This window comes from Mastomys coucha, unplaced genomic scaffold (assembly GCF_008632895.1).
Source record: "Mastomys coucha isolate ucsf_1 unplaced genomic scaffold, UCSF_Mcou_1 pScaffold22, whole genome shotgun sequence".
Classification (NCBI taxonomy): Eukaryota; Metazoa; Chordata; class Mammalia; order Rodentia; family Muridae; genus Mastomys; species Mastomys coucha.
The window spans coordinates 123,751,213-123,766,994 of NW_022196905.1; the positions used below are offsets into that span (position 1 = coordinate 123,751,213).

General features: G+C 41.0%; 1 protein-coding gene across 2 annotated transcripts in view; it reads left to right on the forward strand.

Annotated features, from left to right (window-relative positions):
- Positions 1-6: 6 nt before the first annotated feature.
- Vkorc1l1 (vitamin K epoxide reductase complex subunit 1 like 1) overlaps positions 7-15,782 on the forward strand; it is a 45,981-nt gene continuing 30,205 nt past the window's right edge. Inside the window, exon 1 of one of the 2 annotated variants that reach the window (XM_031338098.1) lies at positions 7-227. In XM_031338098.1, coding sequence (XP_031193958.1) covers positions 34-227 — 194 coding nt within the window. In that variant the 5' untranslated portion in view covers positions 7-33. The remainder of the gene's footprint in view (positions 228-15,782) is intronic. The other variant, XM_031338099.1, reaches the window with a different exon arrangement.

Below are 15,782 nucleotides of genomic sequence, written 5' to 3' on the forward strand. Positions count from 1 at the left end.
GCGGAGGGAGGCGGCGGCGGCGGAGGGGGGAAGATGGCGGCGCCCGTCCTGCTGAGAGTGTCGGTGCCGCGGTGGGAACGGGTGGCCCGGTATGCAGTGTGCGCCGCCGGGATCCTGCTCTCCATCTACGCCTACCACGTGGAGCGGGAGAAGGAGAGGGACCCGGAGCACCGGGCCCTCTGCGACCTGGGGCCCTGGGTGAAGTGCTCCGCCGCCCTGGCCTCCAGGTAGCCCGGCTTGAGTGAGGGGAGCGCGACGCGGGCGGCGGCGGGGGGCGGGGAGCGCGCGGGGAGCTCCGGCCTGAAGGAGCGGGGCCCGAGCCGCGACACGGACGGCGGCGGCGACCGGGGGGCGGCGGCCGAGGGCAGGCCTCCGGGATGAGGTGGCACAGTGCAGCCGGGAGGGCGCGGGCGCGTCCTGGCCGGTGTGACTTTTCTCCCTGTTGTCGCCGAGAGAGGCGTGTGAAGACCCCGATGCAGGGATCGGCGAAGCCAGCCTTCACCCCGGAGGGTCTTTGGACCTCTGCTACCCCCGGGGATATGTGTCTGGACGTGCGCTCCCGGGGGTGTCTTTCATCACCACCCTCCGGGTTGTTCGGGACAGGTGTTTTCGGTGCTCAGGCCTCTTTGTACTCAGAGTTAAGGAGAATTGGCAGCCTTCTGGAGGCGACAGTGACATTTGCGGGTAGACACGCGTTTGACCCTACTCTGGAAGAGGAAGGTATCAAGCACTTAACCCTATCTGATTTCTTGGATTTTTCTTCCTCGTGTATTTCGTGGAGTGTGCCCCAGCACGGGGAAAATGGCCAGAGTTTGGGTCTACTCTAAGTTTTGAGTAAAAGATGAGCACCTTGCATATAGTGATATTTGAGGTACTACGGTGACTGTTATTTTATTTTGAGAAAGAATCTGAGTTGTGACCCACACTGGCCTGAAACTATAACCCCCACAGCTATTCGCCTGCCTCAGTCTTTTGAGTTGGGAAATTACAAGCATGCACCACCGTGGGTGACTTAGAATGACTTTTAAATGTTGCTGATTAGTATTAGCGGAGTAATCCGCAAAAGATTAAATTTAGGAAACTTTGCTAAGCTGGTTTATTTAAACAATTTTTGCTTCTTGAAAATACAATCTTTTTTTTCTGTTAACGTTTTATGTAGTGCGCTAGCTTTTTCTTAGAAAAAAAGTATTTTACATTTTTAAAAAGGCTTCTTTTTAAAAGGATAGCAGCCATCAAAACCAGCAAAAGTGAAAAGAATTATTGCAGAATTGAGTTTGTCACTTTAATAGAGACTTCCTACCCCTAATATTTTGATGTTTGTTAACAGTGCTTACATTTCACTACATTTCTTTCCCTCCTTTTGATAAATTGCTAGGGAGACACAAATGTATAGCTCTCTAGTTTATCTTGATCCCCATATCGGTGGAGGAGTTATTTGAAGAAGCTAGGGTTGGAGTTTCTCTTGTGCTTATCTGCAAACTTAAGGCTGTTGATCTTTTCCACTTAGCCCTTTTCATAGACCAGGTAGGCTAGGCTAGCTCATGTGCTCATAAATGGAATTCCTGTAGCTTTTTAGTAGAAAAATGGTTGTCATTATGGCTTCATTAAGCATTTTTTAAAAATACATTGAGTTTATATTGCAGAATGTATCAGTGTGAAGAAGGGCCCTCAGGAGTTTTATTTCCATCCAGGTTCCGTCTTCCTGGACTTTCTTCAGAGGCCTTGAGAACCACTGAGTGTATCTTGCTTCTATTGCACATATTTATGTTGGGGGTGGGGTAGCACACACACTTGTAGAGGTCAATAGAAAACATGTGGGAGTCAGTCTTCTACTAGATGGGTCTTAGGGATTGAACTCAGGTCATCAGGCTTGGTGGCAAGCATCCTTACCAGTTGAGCCCTCTCACTGAGCCCACTGAGTATATTTTATGCACACGTTTTTTATGTTCTTTGCACTTTTGGAAAGGACTTTTAAACTTAAGTTTTTAACACCCCAAATTAGTTGAATGAATAAATGCAGAATAAGAAGAATATACAGCAGCGTATTTCAAATACTTAGAAACCATGAAATAAAAAAATGACTGGACAGGTTAATACAAAATGTATTTGTAATTATTACCAACGTTAGAATTTTTCTTTTAATGCAGTCTATAAAAAAATATCTTACTGGGCCTTTTATTATTTGGTCATATAAAAAGTAATTTCCTGTATGTTTTAAGTTCTTGATGGGCTTTTCTTTAAGAGACTGTTTCTGAACTGTCTCTTATTTATACACTAAATAATCTCATAGTTAATATGTATCACAAGAAACAAATTTTCATGTGTTTTGTTTCTTTGTAGTTCTGGCCAACTTTGAACAGAAAGCAGTCCTCCATCTCAATTTCCTGAGTACTGGAATTATAGCCTTGTCTACACGTCTGTCAAGTTTTTGTCTTGCTTTTTAATAAGAAACAATAACATGATATTTAGTAATATCAATTAATGAATTAAAGTGGGGGGAGGGGTGGCCCACGCCTTTAATCCCAGCACTTGGGAGGCAGAGACAGGTGGATTTCTGAGTTCGAGGCCAGCCTGGTCTATAGAGTGAGTTCCAGGACGGCCAGGGCTATACAGAGAAACCCTGTCTCAAAAAACCAAAAAAAAAAAAAAAAAAAAAAGTATGTTAGACTAAAAAATCTTTCTCTTTCAGTCGCACTGGAGATTGAACATAGGGCCTGACCAATGTTAGACAAACTCTCTGTGACTGAGTTTCAGCCCCAGCTAGCTTATTTTATTTTTTTGTCAGAGTCTTACTATGTAGTATTGACTGGCTTAGAATTCCTAGAGATCTGCTTGCCTCTTCATCCTAAATGCTGAGATTGAAGGTTTATGCCACCATGCCTAGCACTGATTATGTAACCCAAGTTAGCCTCAAACTTGCTGTGTTGTAGCATAAGTTGAGGCTGGCCTTGAACTCCTGAAATCCTCCATTATTCATTCATGTTCTGAGATTACAGGGGTGCATCATCATGTCTAGCTCCTATATCTCTATAATATGTAAAGTATGAATTTAGTATGTTGTAGCTAAAACTAATGTTTAGGTATATAGTGATGTACATAAATACTTAAATTAGGGGTTGGAAAGATGGCTTAGCAGTTAGGAGCTCTTCCAGAGGATGAGTCCAATGCCCAGCCTCATACTGAGTGGCTCACAGCCGCCTGTAACCTCAGCTTCAGGGGATGGGTCCAATGCTCAGCCTTGCACTGAGTGGTTCACAGTCACCTGTAACTTCAGCTTCAGGGGATTCAATGCCCTCTTTTTTTTTTCTTTTTCTTTTCTTTTTTAAGATGTATTTTATCATTTTATGTGTATGAGTGTTTTGCCTGTACATGTGTATATGCACCATGGGCATGCTTGGTACCTCCAGAGATGAGAAGATGGCTTTGGGTCTCCTGGGACTGGAGTTAACAGGCATTTGTAAATAGCCCAAGTAGGTGCTGTAAAAACAAGTGCTTAACCTCTGAGCCAACTCCAGCCCTTGGTACCCTCTTTGGCCTCAGAGGACAACTGCACTTTTGTGCACATACCTACGTACAAACCCATGCACATAATTAAACATAAAGTCTTTAACACTTTAAAATTTGATGTCTGCCAAAGGATAGGTAAGAAGTAAGGCATTCTAATAAGAGTAAATATATCTCGTATGTACACTAAAACTATTTTCAGGAATTAGCCTTTTTGTTAACTATCTTGAGAGAGAGGGGTGTGTGTATGTATGTGTATGAGGGATATGTGTGCATTTAATGAAGATAAAAGGATTTAGACAAAGTTTCTTTTATAAACTGATTTCCTTTGAAATTGGGTAGAATATAAGTATCTGCAGGATGCTCTTGACAATGTGGGAAAGCCCTTAAGTGAAACATTATCGGAGACTTTACATTATTTAATTTTGTTTGAAATTTGACTGCCAGATAGCAGTAGTATTCAAAGATCTAGCTATTTCAAGAAAAGAAAGTCTGAGTCCAAGAGTTAATAGAATAAATGGTAAAGGAACTTAACAGAAGAGAAGATTCCTTAGCAGTCTGTGTGTCTAAGGCTGTGTGTTTTGGGAAGTATAATTACATAGAGTAGTTCCAGACTTTTGGATTTCAAGAGAGACATTTCCCCCAATATTCAGAGGCAGCAGAATTGCCAATAACAGAAAATAGAAAAGGGGCCTGGTATGGTGGCACATGTCTTTAGTCCCAGCACTTAAGAGGTAGAGACCTGGCCAGGCAGTGGTGATGCACACCTTTAATCCCAGCACTTGGGAGGCAGAGGCAGGGAGATTTCTGAGTTCGAGGCCCGCCTGGACTACAGAGTGAGTTCCAGGACAGCCAGGGCTATACAGAGAAACCCTGTCTCGAAAAAACCAAAAAATAAAAAAAAAATAAGAAAATAAAAAACAAAAAGTTGTAATGCTCCCACTGTCTGTTACCATCATTGGTTCATTTTTAGGTATTTTAAGCAATTTGAAAGAACAAAATATTCAGAGGCTGTGTACTACCTACCATTCCAAGTATTTTAAAAATTTAAATAAGTTTTCATCATATGTTCTGACCTGCCTCTTGCTTTTTGGTAATAAATAGTATTTCTACTACTTTGTACTTTGTATTGTATTCATATCAGGGAAACATCAGTAACTGTGAGTATGTGAGAGAAAACCTCCTAATTTCATGAATTCAGGTGAATTTAAGAGACAGATTGCTGTGTTGCTATTGTAACTTGTAACATATCTCAGAAGCTGCTGAAGCCAAATGAGGAATAGAAAGAGGTGAATGTGAATGGCTACCCTGTGGTAAAGATGGATGTGTGCTTACAGGGTGGGCTTGTTCTCTGCTGGGCAGTAGTCTAAATACTTCACTTCTACTATCTTTGGAACAATCTTGTGAACTCAATAACTCATCACTGCTTTACAGATGAGAAATGGAGGCACACAGTGTGTGTGAATGAAATGTATTCCAGAGCGTGTAATGGCAGAAGCCTGACTGACTCGAATGTAGGCAGGACTGGTTCAGGACTTCAAGAACTTTACTATTTTTAAATTTTTTTCTGTCTTATTATTGGGGAGGGGAGGCATATGTAGCGGTTAGAGGACTTTGTGAAGCAGCTTTTCTTATACCTCTATTTGGGTTCTAGGGATTAAACCCAGGTTGTTAGGCTTGCTCATCAGTGGATGTTACCCATGAGCCATCTCACTGGCCCGAGTTATCTGAGATTGGTCTCATTAGACAGTTTTGGCTAGCCTTAACTTTATTATAATCTTTCTGCTCAACCTCTGGTTACTGAGTGTACAGGTGTGTGCCACCATGCCTAGCCTTTTACCATGACTTTAAATTCCATTTAGATGGAATACTGATTTATAGGTTGTGTCTGTGTTAGCAAAACAAGAACAACTGTAAGAAGTGTTGACAATTTTTTCCATAGAAATGCATAAGAAAATGCCTGATTTTTTAGTATAACTTTTTACAACAGTCTTTTGGAAGAACAAGGACATTACTAAGGTGTGGTGTTCAAAAAGAAAGTCAGTGGAGTGTTTGCCTCTAAGCCTAGATCTGTGAAGGCCTGCCCTTTGTCACACCCAGTAGTTACCAGATACCCGGTGAAGTAGCTATCATGAGTACTTAGGAGGTTAACTCTGTGAAGAAAGATAAATAACCTAGGCACCTGCAAAGAAGGGGAAGTTTTGAATCTGTGTTGGGGTAATGTAGTGGGTCTCACCCTTCCTTACTCTGTGACCCTTTAATCGAGTTCCTCATGTTGTGGTGACTCCCAACCATAAAGTTATTTGCATCCCTACTTCATAGTTTTGCTACTGTTAGGAATAGTAAAATCTATGTTTTCTGATGTTCTTTTGGGGGTTACTACCCACAGGTTGAAAACTACTGGGGTAACCCTTTCTGAGAGTGGTGAGTCTTGTGAACATAGAGAGAAGATCAGGTCGTGGTAAGCTGGCTAAATCACTAGGTAGAACTAAGACTAAACAGGCATTGTTTCCTGTATGATTAGAAACAACTGCAGGAAATGGCATTTGGAAAGGCATGAACATTGGAAAACTGGCCATTAGCGAGAATTAACAGCATGTGTTGTCTTTGAATGTGACAGATCTACCTCAGGAAAGGACTGGAATCTAGAGCTCCAGTAGAAAAATGCAAAGCCAGGTGTACTTTCACATCATGTTCATGTAAGAAACATGAGCAGTGAGCCTTGGATTGTTCTCTTATAAAGTACTTGTGCAAAAACTGCTAGACCAATATCTATCTAAAATTTGTTCCTCAGAATCCTTGTACTGTGCCAGAATTTCACAAGTGAATTTCCTATTTTAGTGCTTTGAATACTATAAGCATGTATGTAGGCTCAAACACATTATCACACTATCCTTTAACATATTAGGGACCACTGATTTGTACTGCCAGGTTATCACAATAGAGTTACATCAGGTTAGAGCATCAGTCTTGAAAGAGTGCATGTCATGTCTTATGAGAGCATTTATGTAACACTGAAATAACAAAACTGGAGATGGAGGGGTAGATGCGGCAAGGAGTTAGTAATGGAAGCCAAAAGGTGGTGTGGTTCAGAAGTAGCATAAAGGGTCTTGAGGGGCAGAACCAGCTCGGTATTAGCTCTGACTGCACAAAGGTATGAATGGGATAGAGTTGTGCTTGCTAAGAGATCTGAGTACCACTGCAGCACAGCAAGGTCAAGGGCCTGGTCATGGGAGTGAACTAGATATGTCATCAAGGAGACTGGCTGAAGAGTGTTTCCAGAAGTTTTCTTTCTTTTTGCAAGCTTATGTGTCTATAATTACAGAAATTTAAAAAGGAAAAAAATGCAATATATTTAGAATATTTAGAGGGCAAATAAAAACAAGCAAAAGGAAGAAAATTTAAATGCTCTGTAATGCTACTACGACTCAGGAAAAGCATCCTGGAATAGTTTCTCAGTTTGTGCACAAACCTACTGTAAATACTTACGGTGGTAGTTTAAGAATTCAACCCAGAACCATGAATTCAAAAAAACCAAAAAAAAAAAAAAAAAAAAAAAAAAAAAAGAGAGAGAGAGAGAGAGAGAGAGAGAGAATTCAACCCAGAAGTGATGGCACATCCCTAGAATCCCAGCATTTAGGGAAGTTGGGGCAAGAGGATCATAAGGCCAGCCTGAACCACCTAGGGAGACTCTGTCTCACACAAAAAAGAATTGTGCATGTGGTTGTTTGCTCATGCTAAGTTATGTAAGGTAGTTTAGGACTAATTCAGCCATTACATTGTGCAATGATATGAACATATATGCATATATCTCTTTATCACAGTTACCACATATTTATTTTTACTAAAATACTTGCAGTTAGTAGGTATTTACATTTTTAAATAATGTATACATTTTTTTTTTCCTGAGACAGGGTTTCTCTGTGTAGCCCTGGCTGTCCTGGAACTCACTCTGTAGACCAGGCTGGCCTTGGACTCAGAGATCTGCCCGCCTCTGCCTCCCAAGTGCTGGGATTAAAGGCTTGTTTTTGTTGTTTTAAAGAACAAAATACTTATGATTTGTAGCTGTTTGTCTCTGATGAATCAGGTTTTTCTTGATGCTTTGTATTGTAGACTGCCCCATTCATCATTATTTAGTTTTTATTCATCAGAAGAACTTTATTATTCTCACCATAAATGTTATAGATTTTGTCAAGTGCACTGATTTTAAAATGGGCCAGCAAGATGGCTCATGGGTTAAGGCACTTGCTGCCAAACCTGATGACCTGAGTTTGATCCTTGAGACCTACATAGTATTAGCAGAGGACAGATTAATTCAAGTTGCACTCTGAACTCCATACAAATAAATACCCTTCCACACAAATAAATGAATACATTTAAAAAATTTAAAGACAAAATTAGAGTAAAATCTGCTTTGTTTCTCATACATTCACAATCTACATAAAATTTCATTTAGAAATGTTTGTTTCATTTTTGTCTTTGTTTTTATTTTGAGACAGGAGCTTAGCCCATGTTTAGCCCTGATCTTCCCACCTTTCTATCTTAGCCTCCAGGTGTTAGCAGGTGAGCTCTACCATACTTGTCCTTTAAACTTATTTCTGTATTCTTTTTTTTTTTGTCAACTAAATGTCATTGTATTTGAGAAGTAAAATAGTAAAAAAAAAAGTCTATGACAAAATGAAGAGCTAAATTAGGTTGTAAAGTCAACGCCACTGTGTTTCGAATTTGATTTATTTCTGTACATTGTACATGAAGTAGAGTGTCAGCATGAGTCAAGCAGGGTTGAAACCTTGGCTCTATCACTTCATCACTGTTTCTTGTCTCCTTTTCCCAATGAGAGAAATAATAGTGTTATCTCACAGGACTGTTGGGAACATGAAGGGCACTAGCTAGTGTATGTAAAGTGTCTAAGGACCATGCCTGCATAAAGTGCTCTTCATAGTTATTTTAGAATGTAATTGAGTCATATGTGTATTTAATGTCTTTTCCTCTCACTAGCACACGAGTAATGTGAGAGAATGTCAGCAGCCTTGTACCCATGCCGGGGTTGGGTAGTCTCACTCTTTAGGTCTTTGCTAGTTTGGTACATGAAAAATGATCTCTCGTTGTCTTGATTGGCATTTTTCCCTCCCCAAGAATCTGTCATACTTAATGGCTTTTTTTTTTTAATTTTTTAATTTTATGTGTGTGTTTTGCCTGTGAGTGTGCATATCCAACAGTGTGGTGCCAGAAGAGGGTGATGGATTCCTAGAACAGCAATAACTGATAGTTGTGAGCTACCTTGGTGTTGCTAGGAACTGATGTGGGTCCTGGCACAAATTGTCTGTTGTGCAGGCTGGCCTTGAACTTGTAATCATCCTGCTTCTATCTCCAAAGTGCTGGGATTACAGGCATATGCCACTAGGCTTGTTTCTGCTTGTACTGGGATGGAACCTAAGACTCCAAGAATAGGCAAACATTCTACCACCTGAGTTTTTATTAATTGTTTGTATTTTATAGTTTTTTGTTTATGAATCTAGCTTATATAGATCTTTTGTACTGACTTGGATATCCTGTATGCATTTAAAGGACTTGAATATTTTATTTTAATATTTTATTTTTTGTAGATCTCTTTTTAAGGTATGATTGTAGTTGTAGTTAATTTTTTTGTTTTTTAAATGACAAGATCTCACTATGTAGTTCTAGCTGGTCTGGAACTTACTATGTAGACCAGGCTGGCTTTGAACTCATAGAGCTCCACCTGTCTGGTCTATAAACTAGTCTATAAACTGCTTGGCCTCCGAGTACTGGGGTTAAACTCCTGTGCCACCATACCCAATAACTATATGGACTTGTTCTATTTGGATTATACATTTGTTTTTCTCCTAGTTTGTTATTTTGTTTATGGTGCCTTTGTTTATATAGAAGTGTGAAATATTTGTTTAGATCTTTTACTTCTGTATAGGTTTTGAATTGTTTCCCTTTAGTATTTAGCCAAATTTAGAATATTAAAATCTTTCTTTCTTTTTAATGCTTGGCTGGGTGTGGTAGGATACCACTTTAATTCCAGCACAGAGGGAAGCAGAGGCAGGCAGATCTCTGAGTCTGAGACTAGTGTGGTCCATAGGTCAAGTTCTAGGACAGCCAGGGCCACACAGATAAAACCATGTCTTGGAAAAATCAAAAAAGAAAAAAAAAATACTCACAATTTTATCTTGTGTGGAACTTTTATGTTTAGTGTTAAGTAGAGATCTGGCTTATTTTTTTCTAAATAGCATTTTGCCTAACTCCCATTAACAAACATGCTCAGCCAGGTGGTGGTGGCACACACCTTTAATCCCAGCACTTGGAAGGCAGAGGCAGGCGGATTTCTGAGTTCGAGGCCAGCCTGATCTCCAGAGTGAGTCCCAGGACAGCCAGGGCTATACAGAGAAACACTGTCTCGAAAAAAACCAACCAACCAAACAAACAAACAAACATGCTCGATTTGTCAGTATTTGAGCTAGTACAGACTTTCCTGGATAGATAAGACTTCTTCTTTCGGCAAATTTTTAATCTGTATTCCATTACCACAGTTTCCTGGGACCACTGTAAATTTGTTATCCAATAGTGTTAATGTGTTTGTTTCAAGTTTTTGTGAGCATGAATATACTATCATGAGTATCTTAGATCTGTGTTCTAAAAATGTCCCTTTTGAGATTTTGATTAGAATTGTATTGGCTTTGTAGATGACTTTGGAAGGAGTCTGTTTTCTCCAATTCTTTCAACCAATCCTTCCATAAAGTGATACAGTGCATCTACCTATTCTTGAGTTGCTTATTTGATGACTTTTTAACCTAGATTCCCTGTATGACTTTATTTTGCTCTTAAGTAAATGTATTAAAAAGATAGCTATTGGGTCCGGTCCATCAGTCAGGGAAAATGCCACTTAGCTTTCTGTAGTCTTTTAATTTGAAGCCTAAAGAGATATTATTGAGAAACCTGTACTCAAGTTTCTTTTAATCTTGGCACCACATTGTGATTTCCCTCCTTTCCTGCTCTCTTTGAGAAAGTTTCTATGTGGCCCTGGTTATCCTGGAACTTGCTATGTAGACCAGGCTAGCCTCCCACTCCCTTCTGCTTCTTAGTACTGGGATTAAAGGCATACATTGCTATGATTGGCTAGGATCTTTTTTTTGTTTGTTTTTTTTGTTTTTTGTTTTTTGTTTTTTTGAGACAGGGTTTCTCTGTGTAGCCCTGGCTGTCCTGGAACTCACTCTGTAGACCAGGCTAACCTCAAACTCAGAAATCCGCGATCCCTTTTTTCTTAATGTCATTTATTAATATAATGGTTAAAGATTTTATCATTTTTGATAACTGAACTCATACTTTTTTGTTGTTGGATATTAAGCATACTTTGAAATTTTTTCTTTTTTGTTTTGGGGTTTGTTTGTTTTTTGCATGTGTTTGTATGGAGTACATGCCTTTATGTGTGCTCACATATATGGGTAGAGGCCCAAAATGCATGTTGGGTGTCTTCCTTAATTGCGCTCCACTTTATTTATTCAGACAGGACTGCTGAATCTGGAGCTTGCCACTTCTGCCTAGTTTAGCCCAGTAGTCTCTGGGTTGCAGGGGCCCACCACACTTGCACAGCTTTTTTGTGTGTTCTAGGGATTCAGACTCAGCAGAGAAAGCACTGCAAATGCTCTGTCTACTGCCCCACCTCCCCAGATTCACTTCCAAGTTCTGATAGTGTAAACTAATATTGTTCACCCTTCTACTGTATTTTAAGATGTCCTGCAAGAGCTTGCTTTAGATTTTTGGAAAACATCTCAAAAAGTAAGAAAAGTCTTTAGGTGGGCTGGCAAGATGGCTCAGCGGGTAAGAGCACTGACTGCTCTTCCGAAGGTCCTGAGTTCAGATCCCAGCAACCACATGGTGGCTCACAACCACCCATAATGAGATCTGACGCCCTCTTCTGGTGCATCTGAAGACAGCTACAGTGCATTACGCCGGAGCGACTGGGGCTGGAGGGAAAAAAAAAAGAAAAGTCTTTAGGTAACCTGTAGTTGTGAACAGTGAACACACTATGGGAGTGTGTAAGAAAGAGGGGGCCACCTCTTAAGATGTGAGTATCATTTTCCAAATCCAGCCCTACCTTCCTCCTTGTTCTCCTTTCCATATGTTTACATCATCTGTACTACTTAATTGTGATAGTTTTTTACAAGTTCATTGAAGGAGTGCTAGGGCAGGTGTGGTGTGTGAGCTCAGTCCTGCTTAACTTGTGCTGGGGAATTTTAGAGGATCTTAGAACCTGCAGAAATAGTGAGAGCCTGTTTCAAAAAAGAAAAGGAATAAAAGCTATTCCACAAATCTTTTGCATTAAAAATTATGAGTTCGCATACTGATGGATCGCTGTGGTTTGTGCTGTTGCTATATTTTGAGGTAGGGTTTGCTTTATATTTACAGCTCAGAGTAGCCAGCAACTTGCTGTATAGCCCAGGATGTTTGATTTCAGACTTTTAATCACCTGACCCTTTTACTGACCCTGCTTTGTTTCTTTGTTTTAGAAACTTTTATGTATATAAATATTTTGCTTGCGTGTGTGTGTATGTGTGTGTGTGTGTGTGTGTGTGTTTGTGTGTGTGTGTGTGTGTGTGTGTGTGTGTGTGTGTGTGTGTGAACCATGTGCATGCCCAGTCCTTTAGAGACCAGAATAGGGGTCAGATTCCTGCAGAACTGGAGTTGCTGATAGTGTGAACCACCATGTGGGTGCTGCATACAGAATCTGTGTCCTCTACTAGAGCAGCAAGTGCTGTAAACTGCTGAGCTGTCTCTCCAGCTTTCCCCCATCCCGCCCTGCCCCCCATCCCACCCCCTGTGTTATTCTTAACTAAGACTTTGGCACCAAACTTTAGGACAGAAGACTGGCATGAGCTCAGCTGGTACATGTAGAAATGGTATTTTTTAGACTCTAACTTAAATTATTCAAACTAAAATACGTGAGGTGAACCATCAAATTTTCAAATATGACTAGCTCTTCCCTGGAGGCCTGAGCAAAGCCTGATTTCAGTAGGTCCTGTCACCTACCCTGAAGCATGTAACAGGAGGAGCCCATTTGCCTTGGCTGACTGCTGACCTGCCTTGGCCACCTGCCCCAGGCCTGTTCTGCACAAGCAGTAGCCTTGGCCCTGGGTGTCTCCTGGAGAAGAGTGGGGGTGGGTGGTATTGAACCTTCTCGGCTACTTCAGATATGGAAGAAACAGAAAGTGAGCCAGCCCTTGCTTGCTGACCTTTTAATAGTGACACTGTCCAGTTGCACAGGTTTAAAAAGCTGCCATCTCCCTCTTTGAGAGGCAGAGCAGAGCAGAAGAGCTGTGATTTGTCTCCTCACAAGATACCCAAGAGCCACTTGTGCATCCATTCTCAGAAGCAGTTGTTTTCTGGTGGGATGCTGCTTGTCTTGAGTCAACCAGAAAGGGTGGAGTAGAAACTGGCTTGCTAAGTATTACCCATAATCTCTATCCTCTCTTAAGTATGCATCAACCTGAAGAGTGGCTTTCTCTTGCTATGTTATCTTGCTCAATGGTTCATGACGTTCTCCTGATTTTCCTCCTACCACTTGGTTCCTTCCCTTTTGTTACTGGCTTGTTCTGTGTCTGGTCATTAAATATTGGAGTGACTTAGTTCTGGACCTTCCAGTGACTCTGTTTTTCCTTAGCAGTCATGTCTCCCTTGTTTCTAACAGGTTCAATTAGGAATCTAAAGTTTGTAATCTCCACCTGTGGCCTCTCTTCTGAGCACAGATCTGCATGTCTGTTTTCTTACTGGACCTCTCTGCTTGGCTATATAAAAGTACCTTAAATTCAGCATACCCAAGATTAGTTTGTATTCTTCCCCTGAAAATGCTATCAATGAAGGCATCACCTCGCAGGCAGTTGGACAAGCTAGTAACCTGTGGCTTGTTTGAGGCTCTGTTCCCTCCCTTACCAAGTGTAGTTGAGTCAGCAGGCCCAATAGATTGCTTGCTGCCTTTTAAACTTGTTAAACGCAGTGTAAAGCTGGGCAGTGGTGGCGAATGCCTTTAATCCCAGCACTTGGGAGGCAGAGACAGGTGGATTTCTGAGTTCGAGGACAGCCAGGGCTATACAGAGAAACCCTATCTGGGAAAAACAACAACAAAATGCAGTGTAAAAGTCCCTGAGCTTGGCATCTTTTTTATTATAATATTCATAAGGCATAATAATACTCATAACCAACAATCAGATCAATAAGTGCAGGGCTCTCCTGATCAAATGACCTCTAGCTCAAAAAGTTACCTGTCTCAATTTCCATGGTAACCACTTATTTTTTAAGCCAAGATTCATCTACACTTGAAAGTTTGGTGCTTTTTTGTTGATGCTGGTTTTTGTTTGATATTTTTCCTTTTCCTTTTTCTCTTTCTTTTTTCTTTTTTGGAGACAGAATCTCTTTATCCCAACTGTCTTGGAACTTACAATTCAGGCTAGCCTTGAATTTAGAGATCCACCTGCCTCAGCCTTCTGAGTTTTGGGATCAAAAAAGGTGTGTGCCACTATTCCCGGCTCTGTTGGTTGTTTTTAACAGTCTAGGTCTTTTATTTCTTTTTAAAGCCATGAATTCATAATGGCCCCAGCCATTGTTTCCCACTGGTTCTCACAGAATGTACTTTTCTGGGTTCTTGAGTTGAACCTGGCGCCTTTCTCTTCAGCATCCTTTTGTTTGTTTTGATATAATTTTCTTATTTACTTTTATCAATTTAAGAAAGTTGTTGCCGGGCAGTGGTGGCGCACGCCTATAATCCCAGCAGAGGCAGGTGGATTTCTGAGTTCGAGGCTAGCCTGGTCTACAGAGTGAGTTCCAGGACAGCCAAGGCTAGACAGAGAAACCCTGTCTCAGAAAAAAAAAAAGAAGAAGAAGAAGTTGTGTCTTCCCTCAGAGTGCTTATCTGCTCAGTCTGCAGGTTAGTTCTCTTGATAAGAATCTTGCCCTTAATTAACGTGCTTGTTTACAGACGTGCCAGCTAACATGGTGTTGGCACTGCTGACTCAGTTTTGCCCTGAGAATTTTTTTTTTTTTTTTGGTTTTTCGAGACAGGGTTTCTCTGTATAGCCAGTTATAAACTAGAAGGTAGATGAACTCAAGAAGCTGAGAGATGTTGAGGAGACTGGAAGGAAGAAGCTCCAAGGAAGAAGTGTGCTGGGACTGAAGAAAGTTAACGAACTAAGTGGTAGACATAGAATAGTTGTGACATAGAAAGTGTCAGGCTGGTCAGGGGATGAGCCAAAGCTTATGGCCTAGGCACTATATATACATATATACATATATATGTACATTTATATGAATATGTGCGCGTGTATGTATACATGTATATATATAAAATGCAACCCCCCCCCCCCCCCCCCCCCGACACTTTTAAAAGAGCCTGCTGAGTAGAAAAATGGGTGCTTTTGAGAAGACCAGACTGAATAGAAAGAGAAACAAGCATGTCCCAGAGCAGTTTCCTAGTTAGGTGGGAGGCTGGAGCTGAGGAGGCTTGGGCTGACCTGACACATGCTGAGGAGTCCTGGTGCTGGTGTCCTGAGGAGCTGATTTAAGACAACTTCCCAGGGAGACGGGAGGAATGAGAACAGGAAGCAACTCCTGATGGATGGGATGGTATGGTTATATGAGGAAGGTGAAAATGCCTCTCCTGGTGAACCGAGAGAGATGGGCAGGTGAGGACTGCTCAATGTCTGACTAAACAGAGAAGAGAGACTGAGGGAAAACAAGGAAAAATCAAAAGCATTGAAGCTTCTGACCAAGTAAGAAATGTTTAGAGTTATCCTTACATGTTAAGTAAAGGAGACTGGCTAAAGAAAAATTATAGACAGGTAAAAATTTAAAACTAATGAAGGGAATAAAACAAAAAGATGATTATAATATTTATCTTTTTTGTTGTTGTTGTTTTTGGTTTTTGTTTTTTTTTTCAAGACAGGGTTTCTCTGTATAGCCCTGGCCGTCCTGGACCTCACTCTGTAGACCAGGCTGGCCTCAAACTCAGAAATCTGCCTGCCTCTGCCTCCCAAGTACTGGGATTAAAGGTGTGCGCCACCGCCTGGTGATATTTATTATCTTAATTTTAATCATGATAGTTTTTTATACCTTCTTAAAGAGGGTAATAGAGATACAAGAAAAGGAAAAAACAGATAAAAGCCACAGAAGAAAAATTAGAAAACATTATAGCTGGGTAGTGGTGGCGCATGCCTTTAATCCCAGCACTTGGGAGGCAGAGGCAGGTGGATTTCTTAGTTCGAGGC